This window comes from Trifolium pratense, linkage group LG3 (genome assembly GCF_020283565.1).
Source record: "Trifolium pratense cultivar HEN17-A07 linkage group LG3, ARS_RC_1.1, whole genome shotgun sequence".
NCBI classification, from domain to species: domain Eukaryota; kingdom Viridiplantae; phylum Streptophyta; class Magnoliopsida; order Fabales; family Fabaceae; genus Trifolium; species Trifolium pratense.
Genome location: NC_060061.1, coordinates 30,636,480 through 30,655,210, shown reverse-complemented (window position 1 = coordinate 30,655,210; position 18,731 = coordinate 30,636,480). Strand labels below are relative to the sequence as shown.

General features: G+C 32.6%; 1 protein-coding gene and 1 long non-coding RNA gene across 2 annotated transcripts; one reads left to right on the top strand and one right to left on the bottom strand.

Moving 5' to 3' along the window:
- The first annotated feature begins 10,029 nt into the window (after positions 1-10,029).
- LOC123913847 lies at positions 10,030-13,061 on the top strand. Its single transcript, XR_006811720.1, has 3 exons — positions 10,030-10,523; positions 11,186-11,295; positions 11,412-13,061. It is a non-coding gene; the product is annotated as an uncharacterized LOC123913847 (long non-coding RNA).
- Positions 13,062-15,503: 2,442 nt separating this feature from the next.
- LOC123914949 lies at positions 15,504-18,161 on the bottom strand. The gene is made up of 5 exons (XM_045966111.1): positions 18,089-18,161; positions 17,174-17,977; positions 16,280-17,086; positions 16,085-16,203; positions 15,504-15,983 (listed from the first exon to the last, which is right to left on the bottom strand). The coding sequence occupies exons 1-5, from the start codon at positions 18,159-18,161 to the stop codon at positions 15,504-15,506; spliced, it is 2,283 nt and encodes a 760-aa protein (XP_045822067.1).
- Between the last annotated feature and the right edge of the window lie 570 nt (positions 18,162-18,731).

Here is an 18,731-nt window from a genome sequence, read left to right as displayed (position 1 = left end):
ATATACGAGCAAAAAATTATTAAAAAAAAAAATTAAGTTTATTACAACTAATGTATTCACTTTTAAAAATAAAAATAAAATAACTAATATATTTGTTCAACAATATGGAATAAATACATTAGCTATTCAATTAATTTTATATATGTATAATAATCATCGGAGGATGTAACACTTAGGAGTCAATACACACCAAAGAGAAACTATACAAAGTTGGGGAATTTAATCCATACAAAAAATCATAGATATTAAAAAAATGAAAATGTTAAATAGTGCACTCGGTGCAGTAGCTAAACACATAAATAATAAAATTTTGTCTTGAAATTCGTGCATTCAATGGATTGAAAGTGTAAAAAGTTGTTTTTATCAACATTAATCTTATGTTTTATTTCTATTTTTGGTATGCTTAACAAATGCACCGGATGCACTGTTTAACATGACCCAATAAATATAGTTGGAGTAATAAATTTGTCTGAAATGTGGGTGAATATTAACTAATTATCATTTGTGTTATTTGTATTCAAATGTTGCGTTAATAAAAGATATACTTCGTATTCAAAAAAAGAGCAATAAATAATCTTGATAGTGGTTATGGTGCATAAATGAATTCCTTATGCACCATGCATAAATAACACACAAAACCATTTCACAACAAAATGGTTTTGGATTACAACCCTCTGAAACCATTCCATAGTATAAATGATTTTGGCATGATTAAGTACATCTAATGTGAAACCATTCCACGACAGAAATGGTTTTGACATGATTTTAGTTTAAAACTAACTACGAATTAATCTGATGACGTTCAGATGTTGTTGTTGTTGATTTGGGGTGGGAAATGTGTAATGAACCCACCAAATTGGGTAGGCCCAAATAAGAGTTAGCCAACTTCAGCCCAAAAAATAGAACTATGTGAAGAAATGAGTTACTATTAATACTGCAATAGGGGTATTTTGTGAGTTATGTTATTGATGAAGTTGTTATTCTTCTCTCTCAAACTCTCTTTTCACATCTCAATTCCTTTTGTATTGCAACTATTTGATCAAAGTTCAATAAGAATGATTCATATCTTAGCTTTATTTCATATTCAATTTTAGTACCGTTACATAAGTTTATTGTGCTCACCTTGACCATTCCTATCTTAGCTTTATTGTAATGAACCCACCATGCATAAATTTATTCCTTATGCATAATAACTCATGCAAATAATCCCTATGCTCTTTTTTGTTTTTCTTTTTTGTCCAATTGCCTAGGGACTCGGGGAGTAAATGATAGTCATGTAACCCAAAAAAAAAATGATATAGTCCACCCAATAGTGAGTAAAATCCATGTATTTTTTATACTCATTTCGTCTCAAAATGAGTGAGTCATTTTGACTATATACATTATTCACATATCTTACTTTGACCTTATTTTTTACTCATAAATAAAAACAAATATTGGCGATGTTGTGGGATTCATTACAAAATGAAATTCAATTTTTTTAATGAGACCCAGACTTAACTTATTTTTTTATTCAACTCCAAATTATTAAGGTTTGTTCCCCATAAAATCAATTATATATTGACGTTCAAATAGATTCTCTCACAAAATTATAAAATACGTATATTTATATAGATTCCAATTATAAATGTATTTATATTTTTTTTTACTAAAATTATAAATATATTTATATAGATTCCATGATTCATGTAAATTTACATACACTTTTATTTACTAAAGAATCTGAAAAATAACGACAAAATTGCCAATATCCATCAGAATCCAGAGTGGTATCTCAATTTTGTGGTTGAGAATTGAGAAGGACAATGAACGATTATAAGCATCACATGCATTACACTCTCATAAACAGACAATAAAATAAAGGAACGTAGGGCATAAATAATTGAGAGGTGACATTAAAATAGCAGTTGCCCTTTGGGAAAAAAAAGGGGGGATATTTTGCAATCAATAGTATTACTGTTGCTATTTCATGAAAAGAAAAACCAACAAATCAATTTCTCATAATATGTTTTCCTAATAGTTTAGTGATTAAATTCACACGTTTTAAATACAGAAAACAGTGGAATTCTAGACACAAACCTGATCTACTACATATCAGTGTTTTTATAGATATCAACTGAGTTGTATTTACGGTGGTTAATTGTCCATATACTCTAATGAGCGTTAAGTAGGATTGAAAGAAAAACTCTATTTTGTCTCGATAAGTCTGAACTCCGGGCTGCAACTCGCAATAGGGGAATTTGATTTTGGTTCACAAATCAAATCATTCCTCGTACTAGGGCGAAAATTGGTTGTGCAGCTTTAAGGTGAAGAAGGAAAACATGGTGGCAATGAAACATAATCCGGGAAGTTTATAGGAAAGGAAGGTGTTTGGCAACAACTATTTCTATTTCTAAATAAAACGAAGAAGATAACTAGGAATGACAATAAAACTCATACCCACCCAAACTCTACCCGCTTTGACGGGTAAAATTCGAGTTGACTGAGTTTGGATTTTATCCAATTTCAAAAGACGTGGTTGGGTCGGGTAATAAGGACATTGATACGACCCTGAACCCGTCTCCGAACCCGCCCATATTAAAATTAGATTTTACCTCTTTAAAATTAAAAACCCTTAAACAATATCTTAAATTACATTCAACTAGAACATCGACCCGTGCGGTGCACGGGTCTAATTAGTGGTACGATATGTAATTATAAATTACGATATGATAATTGCAATAATATAAGATATATGAAAATTTTTGAGTAACATTAAACAATAATTCAACAATAATTTTGGATAAATATTCATACAAAGGAAGATATATTACGGAAGACTTCCTTATAGACCACATTCGAAGTCTTAGTCGTATCTTCGCCGTCATCGTCGATGATCAATATTTTTAATCCTTCTCTAGAAATAACTCTTGAAATCGCAACATACAGCTGACCATGTAAAAACACTGGCGACGGAAGATATATCCCAACATCGCAAAAGATTGTCTACGCTTTAAAGATTGTCCCTGACTCTTATTAATAGTCATCGCAAAAGAAATCATTAAAGGAAATTGTCTTCGTTGAAATTTAAAAGGAATTCTTACGTCAGTTGGTGTCAGATAAATTCTAGGTATGAAATCCTGATCACCAATATTACTTCCTGGAAATAATTTTTCCTTCAAGAGCACGTTTTCTCAATCTTGTAATAATAAGTCTTAATAGCATAACAGGAACTCCAACTTTAATCCTCAACTTGTGATTTTGGAGTCCCGACGTAGAAATCATGTTAAAAAATTCGGGAGTATTAACATCATCTATTGTTTGACCATCTACATTCTGTGTGAATGAAGTATCATAACTCAAATATATTTTTTTCTTTACCAGAAATTAAATCCATGAGAATATGAGAATGAATATCAGCCATGAGATTATTAAAAATAAAAGACTAGAATTAAAATAGTACTCTAAGTGTGTCACGTGACACTCTCTTTCTTCTCCCCTTCTTTCTCTGACTATCTCTCTTCAGTCACCACTCACCTTCTCTGACACTCTCTCTTCCTTCATCAATTTTTTTTCCATCTCTCTCTTTCTCAACACATCAATCTCATTCTGCAGCGGCTACCATGGCCAAACAGTACAGTGGCGGAGTGACTTCAAGCTTTTCTTCATTATTTCGATTTTCCTTTTCTTAATCCCTTCTCAAATTGATTTCGATTTCTTATCCCTTTTATCATGTGATGATCTTATTTCTATAAATTAAGAATAAGTGACAACGACAGTGATAAAACGACAACCGGCCAGGGGAGTCTCAACTGCTGCGTCATCGTTGACGTCGCAACTCAATTACCGTCGTCGTTCGTCCTCTACTTTACTGTCTATACTTCGTCGTTTCATGATTTTTTCCATTAAGATTGGTTTGATTTTTATTTTTTTTGTACAAGATTGGTTTGATTTTAATACCAAGTTTACCCAATGTCAATTTGTTACTAAAACAATTCAGAGAACCAAATATAACATTGAAATTAATACATCACCAATTCACCATGTTTCAATTGGAACCCAAAAAAAATAAAAAATAAAAGAGAAATAAGAACAGATGGAGCGCCCGGGAGAGAGATGGTCGCCGAAGGAGAGATGTTCGTCGGGAATGATGGTCACCGGGAGGGAGGGAGATGTTTGTGTGAGATGTTGAGGAGGAAGAAGGGAGATGCGAATGTCTGAGGTTGGAGAGAGAGAATGAGAATCACATATCACAAAGGTATATAGTAATGTTTTAATATCAAGAATTTATTTTTAATCTAATGGCTGATATTCATTCTCATATTCTCATGTATTTTTACTATTCTCATAATATATATATATATATATATATATATATATATATATATATATATATATATATATATATATATATATATATATATATATATATCAGGGGCGTCTCCGAGTTTTAGGAGGCTCTGTCCAAAATATAAAAGTGGCCCCTTAATAAAAAAAAAATTAAAAAAATTATCGATTTAAATTGCATATAATATAAAAAAAACATTCTTGTAAACATATAAATTATCAATATTAAATCTTATACATTAAATTAAATGGAACAAGAAATACAAAATAATTATCTTTGAATATAACGTCAAAAAGGAACATCATAATCTAAGATTAAATTTTATGTAAAGATTAAAATGGACTAGAACTATATTTACGAGTATAGATAACTAATATATTGATACTCATGATATTTATGAACATTAACAATATATAACTATTATTTTAGAACCTAAAAATTAATCTATTAATATACATCTGATATTTTATAGGTATAAATAATATATAAGTAATATTATAGGACCTCAAAATTTTGAGTTGAGGCCCTCAAAATTTTGAGGCCCTATGCCGTCGCACACCTCGCACATGTATGCGAGCCTCCTCTGATATATATATGGGCTTTGGCTAACATGCACGAGTGCACCATATGGTGCACAGTGCACAAGTTAGCGATTTCATTATAACGAATACGAATTTTACAAAATCTACCGTTGGATTAAAAGTTTATATCATATAGATCATTCATAATTTTTTTTTGGAAAAATTGAAAATCATTTGATATGTTATTAAAACCGGTCAAAATTAACGGTTTATAAATTTTTATTAAATAACGTTAATCTTTATGAGTCCCAATAACATGTCAAATGATTTTTAATTAATTTTATGGATGATCTATATGACATAAACTTTTAATCCAACAGTGAATTTTGTAAAATTCGTATTCGTTATAATGAAATCGCTAACTTGTGCACCGTGCACCATATGGTGCACTTGTGCATGTTAGAACTTGCCATATATAGGTTGGAGAAATGTGGGCAATAACTTCTCTTATCTCTTATATTATAAGTTTGTATACACAAGAAAATCCTAAACCTAACTTGTTTTTCCTCCACTTTTATATTGCAATCTATTATTAAATAAAATACAATTTTGTCTTGACTAAGGTTCGAAGACTACAACAGTTCAACCACTATGCCAAGTAGACCAGTTTTAATTAAAATTATGTTCACAAAGTGTTAAGCACCATCAATTTTCATAAGAAACATTTCACACGACAATTAAGCACCATCAATTTTCATTGCACAGTTTAAACAATTAAAAACCGATAATTAGAAATCTATAGCAAATCAATAAATCTCTTATCTCTTATATTTTGAGCTTATTCCGATACGTTAACCCTAAACATAATCTTTTTCCCTCTCATTTTAACCCTAATTTAATTCAAATAAAATGTTAAAAAATACCTCAACAAGAATCGAACTCATGACCTTTAAGATTTACTTGGTGAATTTGTCGTTAGACTACATGAATTAATCTAATATAATTTGGTAATTCACGTGTAATAAATATGAAATCAATGTTTAATTTTGTTTAAATAGAAATCAACCCTGTTTTTTTTATAAAACTCCAAATTTTTTATGTAATACACATTCAATTTGTTTTTATACAATTTTTTTTTTGTTTAAATAGAATTCAATTAATTTATTTCCTCTCATTTTTTCTCCCGGTTTTTACATTAATAAATTTTCCATTAGATTTTTGCAATATTCAGTTCCAAATTAATTTAAATAAGACGCGTTATAGATTTGCATTTGAGTTATATCTCTTGTATATATATATATATATATATATATATATATATATATATATATATATATATATATATATATATATATATATATATATATATATATATGGGAGGGATCAAATTACATTTGAGTTGCTGATACACTTGCTAATCAAGATCTTACTTTACAATCTATTACTTACTGGCATGAAACACTTATGTTTATTAGGGATAGTTATGTAAAAAACAAGTTTGGCGTACCTGTTTTCAGGTTTTGTGTTTCTTAAATGGAGTCTTGGTCTAGTCCCCTCCATTTATATCTACTTGTTATTATTTATTTATATATTTTGGGATGCCTAGCACTTAGCTAGCATCTTTTTGGTTTAAAAAAAATACATGGGAGGGATCAAATTACATCGGTGTAACATTTGAGTAATGTTACACTGCTCAATAACGCTTTAACGAATACAAATTTTACAAAATCCACCCCTGGATTGAAAGCTTATATCGTATAGATCATCCATATTAATTTTTACAAAAATCTAAAATCATTTGGTATGTTATTGAGACCAATCAAGATTAATGGTTTATGCATTTTTATTGAATACCGTTCATCTTGATCGATCTCAATAACGTATCAAATGATTTTAAATTTTTATAAATTCTAACATAGATGATCTATATGATATAAACTTTTAATCAAACGGTGGATTTTGTAAAATTTGTATTCTTAGTGTTATTGAGCGGTGTAACATTACTCAAATGTTACACCGGTGTAATTTGATCCCTCCATATATATATATATATATATATATATTATTAGCTTGCTAACATAAGCTAACCCTAAACCTAATTTATTTCGCCTCTCTTTTCCCTATCTTTTTATTGTGGCTTAATATTTTAAAAAAAATACAAATTTGTCTACAATAAAAATCGAATCTGCATTTGCTTACAATAAAGTCTTTCAACCACTAGAGTATGTGCATCAATGGTGATAAAAGTTAGGAATTCTAATATGTTAACCATGTTTTTCAATAAATTTGAACTGCATCATCCCTTATCTCTTATATTATAAGTTTGTTAATATAAGGTAATCGTAAACCAATTATAAAAAAACTAATTATAAAAAAAAATTGGGATACGACGAAATGTGTATATAATTTTTACATGTCCGATTACAAAAAAATATTTACTCAATTTTTTTTTTTTACAAAACATGTTTCATTTTTTTCTTCTTCGTTGCCACTATTCTATTATGCAAAAAAAAAAATCATAATTCAATTTAAGATAACTTTTAATATTTAATCAAAATTAAAATAAAGAGTAAATACAATCTGTTAAACATGTTAAGATATATCTTTCGTCGCCGGTGTTTTCAAATGGTCAGTTGTATGTTGCAACTTCAAAAGTTACTTCTAGAAAATGATTAAAGATTCCGATCATCGACAAATATAGTGAAGATGCAAATAAATTTTTTATTGTAGTTTATAAAAAAATATTTCGTAATATATCATAATTTCCATTATATGAAAATTTATTCAAATTTATGATTTTTTTTTTTTGAAATTCAAATTTATGGTTAATATCTTTTATATTATAAGCTTGTATACACAAGCAAACCCTAAACCCTAATTTGTTTTCCATGTTTTCCCTCCATTTTATCTTGCAATTTTTATTAAAAATTAAAAAATAATACAATTTTGTCTTGACTAGGATTTGAACCCGCAACCCTTCGGTGTAAGGCAATATTTTCATCCACTAGGGCAAGTATTCCAATTGTGAATAAAATTATGTGCAAAAATTGATAAGCACCATCAATTTTAAAAGTATATCATATCAAAATTATTGTTGACTATATTATTCATCACGAAATATTTTTATGTCTTTCCTGATCAATGATTTTTTTCTACCGGATCATAAATTTAGAGAATAATTATCATGTGAGATTTGAAAAGTTATTATCACGTGTGATTTGGAAAGTTATTATCAAACTCAATTCTGCTAATTCAATTTTTTTTGTAATACAACCAAACACAACCATAGTCATGTCACTAATCACATTCATTATTTTGATTTTATAACATTGCAGATTTAATATTAATCGATGATCAATTGATACAATATGCACTAGCAGATATTGAGATGATGTTACGTAGTTGTGGGAAGAGTTTAAAAGATTATCCTCCAAAGCCTAGAGCAGACACATCATTAGTTCCTGATATACAAAATAGTTTAATACATGACGAATTGAATTATAACAGATAATCATTAGCTGAGGAACATGTTAGATTGATGTCAACTATGACTTCAGAGCAACGTAAAGTATATGACACAATCATGACAAAATTAACGAAAACAAATCTGGTGTGTTTTTTCGTTATGGTACATGGCGGTACATGGAAGACATTTATCTGGAGGGCTATGTCAGCCGCATTACGCTCAAAAGGTGAGATAGTTTTAACAGTTGTCTCAAGTGGGAATCGATGCATTGCTTATACCTGGCGGTAGAACAACACATTCAAGGTTTTGTTTTCTTCTAAATGTTGACGAGTTTTCAACATGTACCATAGTTCCTAAAAGCCTTTTGGCGCTAATAATACAAAAAGCAAAGCTCATTATATGAGATGAAGCAACAATGATGCACAAACACTGTTTCAAAGCTGTTGATCGAACTTTAAAATATATTCTCAAGTCTATTGATGAAAAAAATAAACACATTCTCTTTAGTAGAAAAATTGTTTTTGACGGAGATTTTAGACAAATTAAACCATTAATACCCAAAGGTACAAAGCCAAAAGTTGTTCATGCTACTATTAATTCTTCGGTTCTTTGGAATTTTTGTGAAGTTTTAACATTGAGTAAAAACATGAGGCTTCTCGGTAGTGCTTCGAGTGCAGACGTTGAACAAAAAAAATTATTTTCTGAATGGGTTTTGGGTGTTGGCGATTGAAAAATTGGAGATGACAACGATGATGATTTAGAACTTGACATTCCATCAGATTTATTGATTCCTTATTCAGGTGATCCTCTTGCTTCTATCGTTGAAAGCACATATCCCCAACTTTTACAAAACATGAACGATATAACGTATTTCCAAAATAGAGTTATACTAGCTCCTAAAAATTCAATAGTCGACACAATAAATGATTATATGTTAGATTTAATTTTCTGGTGAAGAAAAAACATATTTGAGTTATGATACTCCACTCACACAAAATGTAGACGGTCAAACAGTGGATGATGTTCATACTCCCGAATTTTTGAACACGATTTCTACGTCGGGACTTTCAAATCACAAGTTGAAACTTAAAGTTGGAGTTCCAGTTATGTTATTAAGGAATTTGAATAAAAAATTAGGATTATGCAATGGAACAAGATTTATTATTACGAGATTGGGAAAACGTGCTCTTGAAGGAAAAATTATTTCAGGAAGTAATATTGGTGATCAGGTTTTCATACCTAGATTTTCTCTGACACCATCTGCCGTGAGAATTCCTTTTAAATTTCAACGGAGACAATTTCCTTTAATGATTTCTTTTGCGATGACTATTAATAAGAGTCAGGGACAATCTTTAAAGCATGTTGGGATATATCTTCCGTCGCCAGTGTTTTCACATGGTCAGTTATATGTTGCAATTTCAAGAGTTACTCTAGAAAATGATTAAAAATATTGATCATCGAAGACGACGGTGAAGATACGACTAAGACTTTGAATGTGGTCTATAAGGAAGTTTTCCGTAATATAACATAATTTTCTTTGTATGAATATTTATCCAAAATTATTGTTGAACTATCGTTTAATGTTATTCAATGTTTTTCATATACCTTACATTATTGGAATTATCATATCTTATTTAATCATTATATATCTTACAGCTAATCAGACCTGTGCACCGGACGGGTCGACGTTCTAGTTACTCTAATTTTACATATCTGTTGGTGTACTGGTCCAAAGTTCTAAGTGTGTCTAGAAAGGAATCGTTTAGTAAACGTTTCCGGGACTTCGGTTCCTATAACCCTAATTTTTATGTTCCTGAATTTCAAATTTCTCATAGACAAAATGAGATTTTTGTGGTGTCCGTAATTATAATCACTTATATACTTCTACATGTGGTTTTAATTGTTTCTCTTTTCAAAACTCCGTTATCCTCTCAATTTTCTGCATTTTATTCTCTTCCCTGTAACGAACAAATGAAACCCTTGTTTTCTTCTCAATCAAAAATCATCAAATTTCTCTCTGTTCTGCAACAAATCAAGCAACGCAGTTACGCGCAGAGAGAATAATGAACTTCGGGATTCCATTCACCGAGAAAGATCTGAGTTTTTTGTGTTCGATTTAACCGCTCTCGGCGACAATTTTCCTGAAGGAGAACATTACTTTGGCCTTGAGAATTTTGGCAATACTTGTTATTGCAACAGCGTTTTGCAGGTTTTCATCTATCTTATTTCTTTTACTTCCAGATTCAGATTTTCATCCGCTTATTTACAAAATAATCACTTTTTGTTACTTAATTTCATTTTTGCGTTTTCTCGCTGTTCTTTGTAGGCTATGTCGATAATTTCTTGTTGATTTGATTACTTCTCTGAGTGTTTTTGTTTTGCTTAGTTTTTTAAGTGCTTCATTAAATTAAACAATGAAAATTATTAGGATGAGTTTATTTGACATTAATTCTTATACCTAATTATCACGACATATATATATATTTAATGATAACATTTCCTCAATGATTTTGTTGCATTTGAGTATGCAATTTGATTTCATTGACTCAAAAAATGGTTTGCCAATTTTTATTTTATATTATATTTTTGAGTATTGTATGTAATATGTATCAAATGTGAATACTTTTTGTTTTGCCCTGGTCTGATCAATGACTGGCAAAACTAGTTTTTAGTTCTAACTATTGGAAAGGATACTAGAATCAAAATATCTAGACAATGATCACGGATTTTGTTAAACTAGCTTTGTAGAGTACTTTAAATTTCAACCCTAAAAAACTGTGTTTTTCGATACAGAAGTATGTTGAGCATGTTAGTTTGAATACCTTTTAATCGATTATGTGTTTTTTTATTTTGTTATTTCTCATTCTACAGGCTCTATACTTCTGTGTTCCATTTTGAGAACAATTGCTACGGTAAGAAACAAAAACACAACAGATGCAGAGGAAAATCTTTTAACTTGCCCAGCTGAACTATTTTCGCAGGTAACAAATCTACATTTAGTAAAACACTTGATTGCATAAAGCCTCTTCATATTTGTTTGATTAAATCACGATTTATCATTGTAGAATTTATACTGGTTTCTTTGTTTGTAAATAAGGTACATGATGTTGATGTTAGATACTTACATGGATGAAGCAACCCAGTCCAACAAATTAGTAACTTAATTAGTAACTTATTAACCGCACTCAGACCCATTAATTTTTATCCCAGATTTTATGTAAAAACGTTGTAAGAATGCCAGACTGGTTTGCCCTTGTGACCATCCAAATATAGAATAGGGTCATTTGCAAATTCTAGCTAAGTAACGTACATTCCTTTAGATCTAGTTCTCTAGACCATCTCTGTATGTTGTTTATCGTTATGATTTAGACACCCACTGTAATAGTGTAAAATGTCACACGGGAACTGGGCGAAGACCCATAATTCATTCTTCATGTGTCTGTTGAAGCCTTTTCTCTCTAAGTTGTTACCATGGAAATTTCACACCCTATTATTGTATTGTCGAAGTTTATGAAAACATGACTAGCTACTTGTTTTGTAGTGCCTAAGATCTGTTTCCTTAGTTACATTTTTGTTCCTTTTTGTCCGCCGTTGTGTTTCGTTCTTTTTTGTTTCCGTTTTACAAGAGCTTTGCAGGCAGTAGTAATGCCTGTCTAAATCTTTGATGAACTATACTTGAGTATACAGTTCTTTACATGCTGAATATCTCACTTTTAACAATTCAGTTATGGGGAATTTGATTGCCAAAAATGAAGATGAATATGTTAAATTGGCCATTAAGTTATCCTATGACATTCTGAAACATGGCACACAGTGAACAGATGCTACTCAAGATGCTACAACAACTGTTGTAGCAATATAAACGCTAAATATAATAAAGCAATAAACAACAGTAAAGTAAATAACACAGATCGTTTGTTAGTTCAGTGCAACATCACCTACTCTAGGGGATACCAATCCAGGAATGAATCCACTATAATAGTTCTAGTTCAAAGCCCTCGACCAACACCCGATACTTGACTTATCGCCTAGACACTACCCGTGCAATCCTACCTAGGAACCTGCTAGATATGAGGCCCCGTCCCAATTCCTTCAAACAACACTCACAGTGTTGCTGTCAACTTTATAACGATCAAAGATGGAGACACTCTCCTAAGAAACTAGACTTCACTCTCGCTTAAAAGCTCTCGAGTGAAACACAATTAAAAAACACAAACTAACTCCGTACTTCAAAGCTTAGGAGTAGTCCACAATTAAAACCCAAGACACAATCCTAAACTTGCATCAAAGTTGAAATTCCAGCACGCAGTGGACAGATGCTACGCAAGATGCTACAGCAACTGTCGTAGCAATATAAAAGCTGAGGATAATAAAGACAATAAACAACAATAATGAAAATAACACAGATCGTTTGTTAACCCAGTTCAGTGCAACGTCACCTACTCTGGGGATACCAATCCATGAATGAATCTACTATAATAGTTCTAGTTCAAAGCTCTCGACCAACACCCGGTACTCGACTTATCGCCTAAACACTACCCGTGCAAATCCTACCTAGGAACCTCCTAGATATGAGACCCCGTCCCAATTCCTTCTAACAACACCAGCAACGTTGTTATTACTTAATAACGATCAATGATGGAGACACTCTCCTAAGAAACTAGACTTCACTCTCGCTTAAAAGCTCTGGAGTGAAACACAATTAAAAACACAAACTAACTCCGTACTTCAAAGTTTTTTTTTTTTTTTTTGAAGAAGCCAAAATGAAATATATTAACACAAACAGCCTCCCCAGCACAAGACGTACCGAGGTAGACTATAACAGTTTACAAAAGAGTCAAAAAGATACAATCATAACAAATCATACAAGGCCCAAACACAACAATGGATTAGACCCCCAACTATGGGGATTTGAAGCTAACGTGATACTCGTCGTCTTCAACCACCTAAATGAGAAAAGCTTGATCTTGTCCAACAAAAGATGAGGTGTGCATGTTGAGCCTTGGAACAAACGATGATTTCTCTCTGTCCAGATCACCCAAACACAAGTAAGCCAAATAAGCTGCAAAAAAGACCGACGCGAAGGAGAGTAGTAAAATCCACCAAAGAAATGCCAATCCATGCGCGAAGGAGCAGTCCATAATTAAAACCCAAGACACAGTCCTAAGCTTGCATCAAAGTGACACAAGAAAGGCTCACAATTAACAAAACACTTTAAACCCTAAAATTCACTTTTAGTAAAACATAGTTTAGATTACATGAGAAAAATAGGTCCTAGTCTTCACGTATTTATAGTCTTGAATTGTCTTGATGGGCAAGCTAGGTTTTCAGACACATAACTCGTAAGAATTTGCGACAAGCCCTAGATTGTTTTAAAAGTAAAACAATATTTTGATTTAATACAAAAATATATCACGTTATATTTTTGTTTCAAATAAAACACACAAACCACCTTTCAGAAACTTGGAAAACAAGGCGCGGTTTGGCTTGGCCCATAAGCTTGATCATATAAACGAAACAAATCTTGCCTGCGATATGATATAAAAATTCCTGCGCGATACAGATCAGACAATGCTGTACTCACATGCTACAACATCTTGTCCAGCATCTGGCTAGAGTTGGCTTTTGCAAGATGTAGCCAATCACAAAAACCCAACACATTAAAAAAAAACCTTCAGAATAAGTCTGCGATAGGTCATGTCCACGTCCCCTGTCTGTGATGGAGCCAACTTTATCGTTGGTATGGACTTTACATATAGGAATTTGCGGCGTAGATATTGTACGGAGTTGTTAGAACCACCTGTTTCTAACGATAAGAACTCCGAACCAACAAGGATAATCAACGTAAGTGAGGGAAGCACATGTTAAGATGCTACTAATTTAGTGCTGATTTTCTTTGAAGGTAGAAATAATAGTATTTGAGGAAAAAGGGAAATGAATTGAATGCAATAGGTTAAGATGCAGTCAGTGCATAAGAGCCGTTTGATTAAAATTAGATGGCTCAGACTTGAATATAGTTTTTATTTTTTAAATGTAAAAATTCTAAACTTTATGCTTATGAACAATGTCTCAAGATTGATCCTGACTCTCGAAATACTGGCCTGGTCTGTTGCACCGTGGCTGCCAAAAGAATGAAACCTGCATTGGGTAAATTAAATGTTACTTTGATGACTGATAAATCCGATTAGACTAGTTACCCTATAGTTTATACGTTGAGATTATTTATTGATCTAAAATTTATTTGTTGCTATTGAAATGATATGGTCACTTGGTCCCTTTTCGTATAACTTTTTTTTGAGATGGTTTAAAAACTGTGTCGATGACCCTTAAGTTCAATTGCTGGACCATATAACTTTTGAGATGCATAAATGTTGCCTTGATGACTCTTACGTCCAATTGCTATTCTGAGCTGTTATATGTTCCCTCGATGACGATTAAATTCAATTGATGTTGGATATATAAATTATTTGGATGTTACTGACTATATAAATTAAGATATGGTTAAATGTTTCCTCGATGTCCTCTAAGTTCGAGATTGTTATTGGTTGCTTCGATGACCCTTAAAGTTCAATAAATTTTGAGATGATTAAATTTTTCTTCGACATCTAATTGCTATTTTGAGATGTTTGTATGTTTTCTCGACGGTCAAGTGTAATTGCTATTGTCTTTATAAAATATCTTGAGATGGTTAAATGTTGCCTTGATGAATTTTAAGATCCATCGTTATTGGTAAATAAAATTTGAGATGGATATATCTTGCATCAATGACCGATGAAGAGCAATAAATTCTGAGATCTAGGTTGTTAAAGCGGAAAAGCGACGCGACGCGGACAACCCTAAATTTGACGCGTCGCGGTAGCAGGGAGTGTCGTGGGCGCTATTTACGTGACGCGTCACGGACAATAAAATAAAAATTACATGATAAATATCAATAATCAAAATACATACTTCATAAAGTTTAAAACTAATAATAGTTGCATAGGTCCTTGCAAAATTCAAATACCAAATTACCAATCATCCAAATACATACTACATATAATAGTAGCATATGTTCCAAAATGCAATTACCAATAATAAACATAAGTCTTAAGGAAATGCAAGGAAAACAAACAAACACTTAATACTTAGTTCTAAACATCAAATATAAATTCAAGAGTCGTTAAAATTCAAGTCTTCCTCATCATCACTTTCATCCACCACTTGATTCCTCTTCATCATGCACTTCATCCTCTTCATCATCATCTCCATCTCCAACATATGTTCCACCATCAAATTCATCAATCACTACTGTTGCTGCTTTCACAGCTTTTCTTTTTGGATTAGTCCTAGATGAAGAAGCTGAATGTTGTGGAGGCCTAGGTGCAGGTGTTGCTGCTTTCTTCTGCTGCAATGCTACTTGCTTCCTAGTGTTGATTGTAGGCTTAGCAGCACCACTTGCAATATCAACATCTAGCCAAGACAAATCATCACCATCAAACACCAAATCAGGTTGTGCTTCAACTTCATCTCCCAACAACCATTCATTACTACTGTCAATTTCATTATCCAAGACCACAGGATCAATTACATCATCGCTGTCGTAGCGTTCTTTCAGATTTTGGTTATACTTGATAAAAACCAAGTCTTGCAACTTTTGATGTTCAAGCCTATTTCTCTTCTTCGAGTAAATCTAAATTATAATTTTAATTTGTTAGTTTAAATAATAAATGTCATATTGATAAATTAATACTATAAATTTAATGAACTTATTATCGACTACTTAGTACTTACATGCTCAAAAGCACTCCAATTCCGTTCACACCTCGATGAGCTACATGTCAGACTCAATATTTTAATAGCAAGGAGCTGCAAATTTGGTGTATTTGCTCCATATCTCTTCCACCACTCAGCTGCAAATTGTTCACATTAGCTTTAGCTTACATACACAAATTGTTGCACAATTAAATATTATGATAATATACTTACCGGCAGCTATCTTTTCTCTTTGCCTTACTGCTGCACTCCTTCCAAAATGATCCTCACCCATTCTATATTTTGCCAATTCTCCACGGATCTCATCAACAACTTCAGCACTTGCAGAGAGCTTATCATTGCATGCATACAGGCCATCCAACAACTTACCATCATTCTCAATCAGTGGGTTGCTATAAAAGTACTTCGGATTTAAGTAATGCCCAACTGCATGCAATGGATGATGAAGTTGAATACTCCATCTTCTTTCAACAATATCAATGACTTGTTTGTACTTGCTTTCATTGTTGTTGAAGTTGTTCATGATATTCTCCTTGGCTTCCACCATTGCCTGATAGATGCTACCCATTGCAGGCTTTTTTTCATTATCAACAAGCCTGAGTACTTTTACAAGAGGCCCCATTGCCCTAAGAGCAAAAGCAACATCATCCCAAAAAGACACTTGAAGTACAATAGCAGCTATCTTTTTTCCTTTCAATTCCTTACTTGCATTCAATTTCGACCATTCTTCTGAAGTGAACATGGTTCTGATTTTTGCCTTTAGATTGTGCAATCTTTGCAAAGTAAGAAAGGTTGTGGCAAACCTTGTGACTCCATTTCTAACCAACTCACTTTCCAACTTCTCCCTCATTAAGTTCAAAACCAAAGAATGGTTGTAAATGAAGCCCACAATACTAATTCCTTTTTTAATAACCTTATCAACTCTTGGAATTTTTCCAATATCTTCTAGCATCAGGTCTAAACAGTGGGCAGCACACGGAGTCCAAAATATTTTTGGTCTTGACAATTGCAGATGTTTACCTATAATAATAACCACAACCCAAACATAAATACTTAAATATGTTAATAAGTATTAAGAATTAGAATAGTACATTAGTAAGTACTTACCGGCCAACACATAATTGCTTCCATTGTCGGTAACAAGCTGCACAACATTACTTTCACCAACCTCCTCAACAAAACTGTCCAGCAGCTCATACAACTTTTGTCCGGTTTTCATGTATGCAGAAGCATCAACACTTTTAACAAACATTGTTCCTGCCGGACAATTGACCAAAAAATTGATCAATGTTCTTCCCTTTGTATCAGTCCAACCATCAGACATTATGGAACAACCATATTTTGCTTGCTCTTTCCTGTTACTTTCCAACATCTCATGTGTAAGTCTCAACTCTTCTTTAAGCATCGGAACCCTCAACTCATGGTACCTTGGAGGCTTCAAATGTGCACCATAATTACATATTGCTTCAATCACCAGTTTGAAGCTTTTTGAATGTGCAACATTAAAAGCAATTCCGTTCCGATAAAAGAAACGAGCTATGTATTGGCAACATTTTGCTCTTGCATCCTTATCAAAGGCATCATTGATGCTTGTCTGCTTTCCTTTTCCTATAGGATCCTCTGGTTTTTTATAGTACATTGCATCCAAGGGACCTTTTGTTGTGTTCTTCTTTTGAGGCGGCAACATAGTCTCCTCTTCAGACTGCCTTTTTCCACTTCGAATCCTTGAAATTTCTTGTAGCGCCGCCATGTCATCAGGATTTTCATTCACTTCACCTGACTTGGCCATCTTGGCAGCCTTTTTCTTGTCTTCAGCCTCCTGTAACTTCTTTTTAACATCTTCAGGTGTTTTTTGGCAACCTCTCACATTTCCTCCTATTCCTAACTGATGTTGCTTGGCCCTAGTAATTCCTCCATTAGACGATTCACCACAGAAATCACATATAACACAGTGCTTATTTTTCAAGTCTTCCACACTGTTCCAATTCCATCCTATATCCCCCTTTGGTTTGAATAACTAACTAGCTGAAGAGGCAACTGATTGATCATTGGTTGATGATGGTTGAGTATTAGGAGCAGTAGGAGTTGTCGTCATGACTGTTTGTTTGTAGAAACAACAGAATAAACAACAAACACAGTGAGCTATAGAAAAAGAGAACTAATCTTTTTCAACAAAATAAGAAACAGAGCCACGAAGTAACAGAGTTTGAGAGAAAAAGGCTTAGAAACAGATATACAAAGAAAAAAGAAACAAAAAGAAACAGAAACACAGATTCAGAAAGAAAAAAAAAAGCAAGAGAAAGAAATAGAAAGAAATAAAGAAAGAAGCAGAGAAGAAAGACTGAAACAAACCGTGAAAGAAGCAAACTCTGAGAAGAGAAGTTGATGAGAGGAGAAGGAAAGTTCGTAGATTTGTTCGTACTCTCCAAAACGGCGTTGAAAAGTGAATTATTGAGGAAGAGAGAGTTTATAGTGAATAAATGGATGGATTAGGGTTCGCCGCAATTACGCAGTTACCCTCAGAAATGTTTTAAAATTAAGGGCAAACTTGTCGTTTCCGGTTTAAGCATATAGCGCCGCTCCACCCGCAATCTCGCCCGCTACCCGCTACACCTGAAACTCGCCCGCTACACCCAAAACTCGCTCGCGACTCCATTGTTGTCTG

Excerpts from the sequence above, each read along its gene's own strand:
- LOC123914949 (XM_045966111.1), bottom strand. The coding sequence starts at position 18,161 with ATGACGACAACTCCTACTGCTCCTAATACTCAACCATCATCAACCAAT. Across the intron at positions 17,087-17,173 it reads AAGCAATTATGTGTTGGCCG|GTAAACATCTGCAATTGTCA; the intron begins GTAAGTACTTAC and ends TTATTATTATAG. Across the intron at positions 15,984-16,084 it reads ATTGGAGTGCTTTTGAGCAT|ATTTACTCGAAGAAGAGAAA; the intron begins GTAAGTACTAAG and ends ATTATAATTTAG.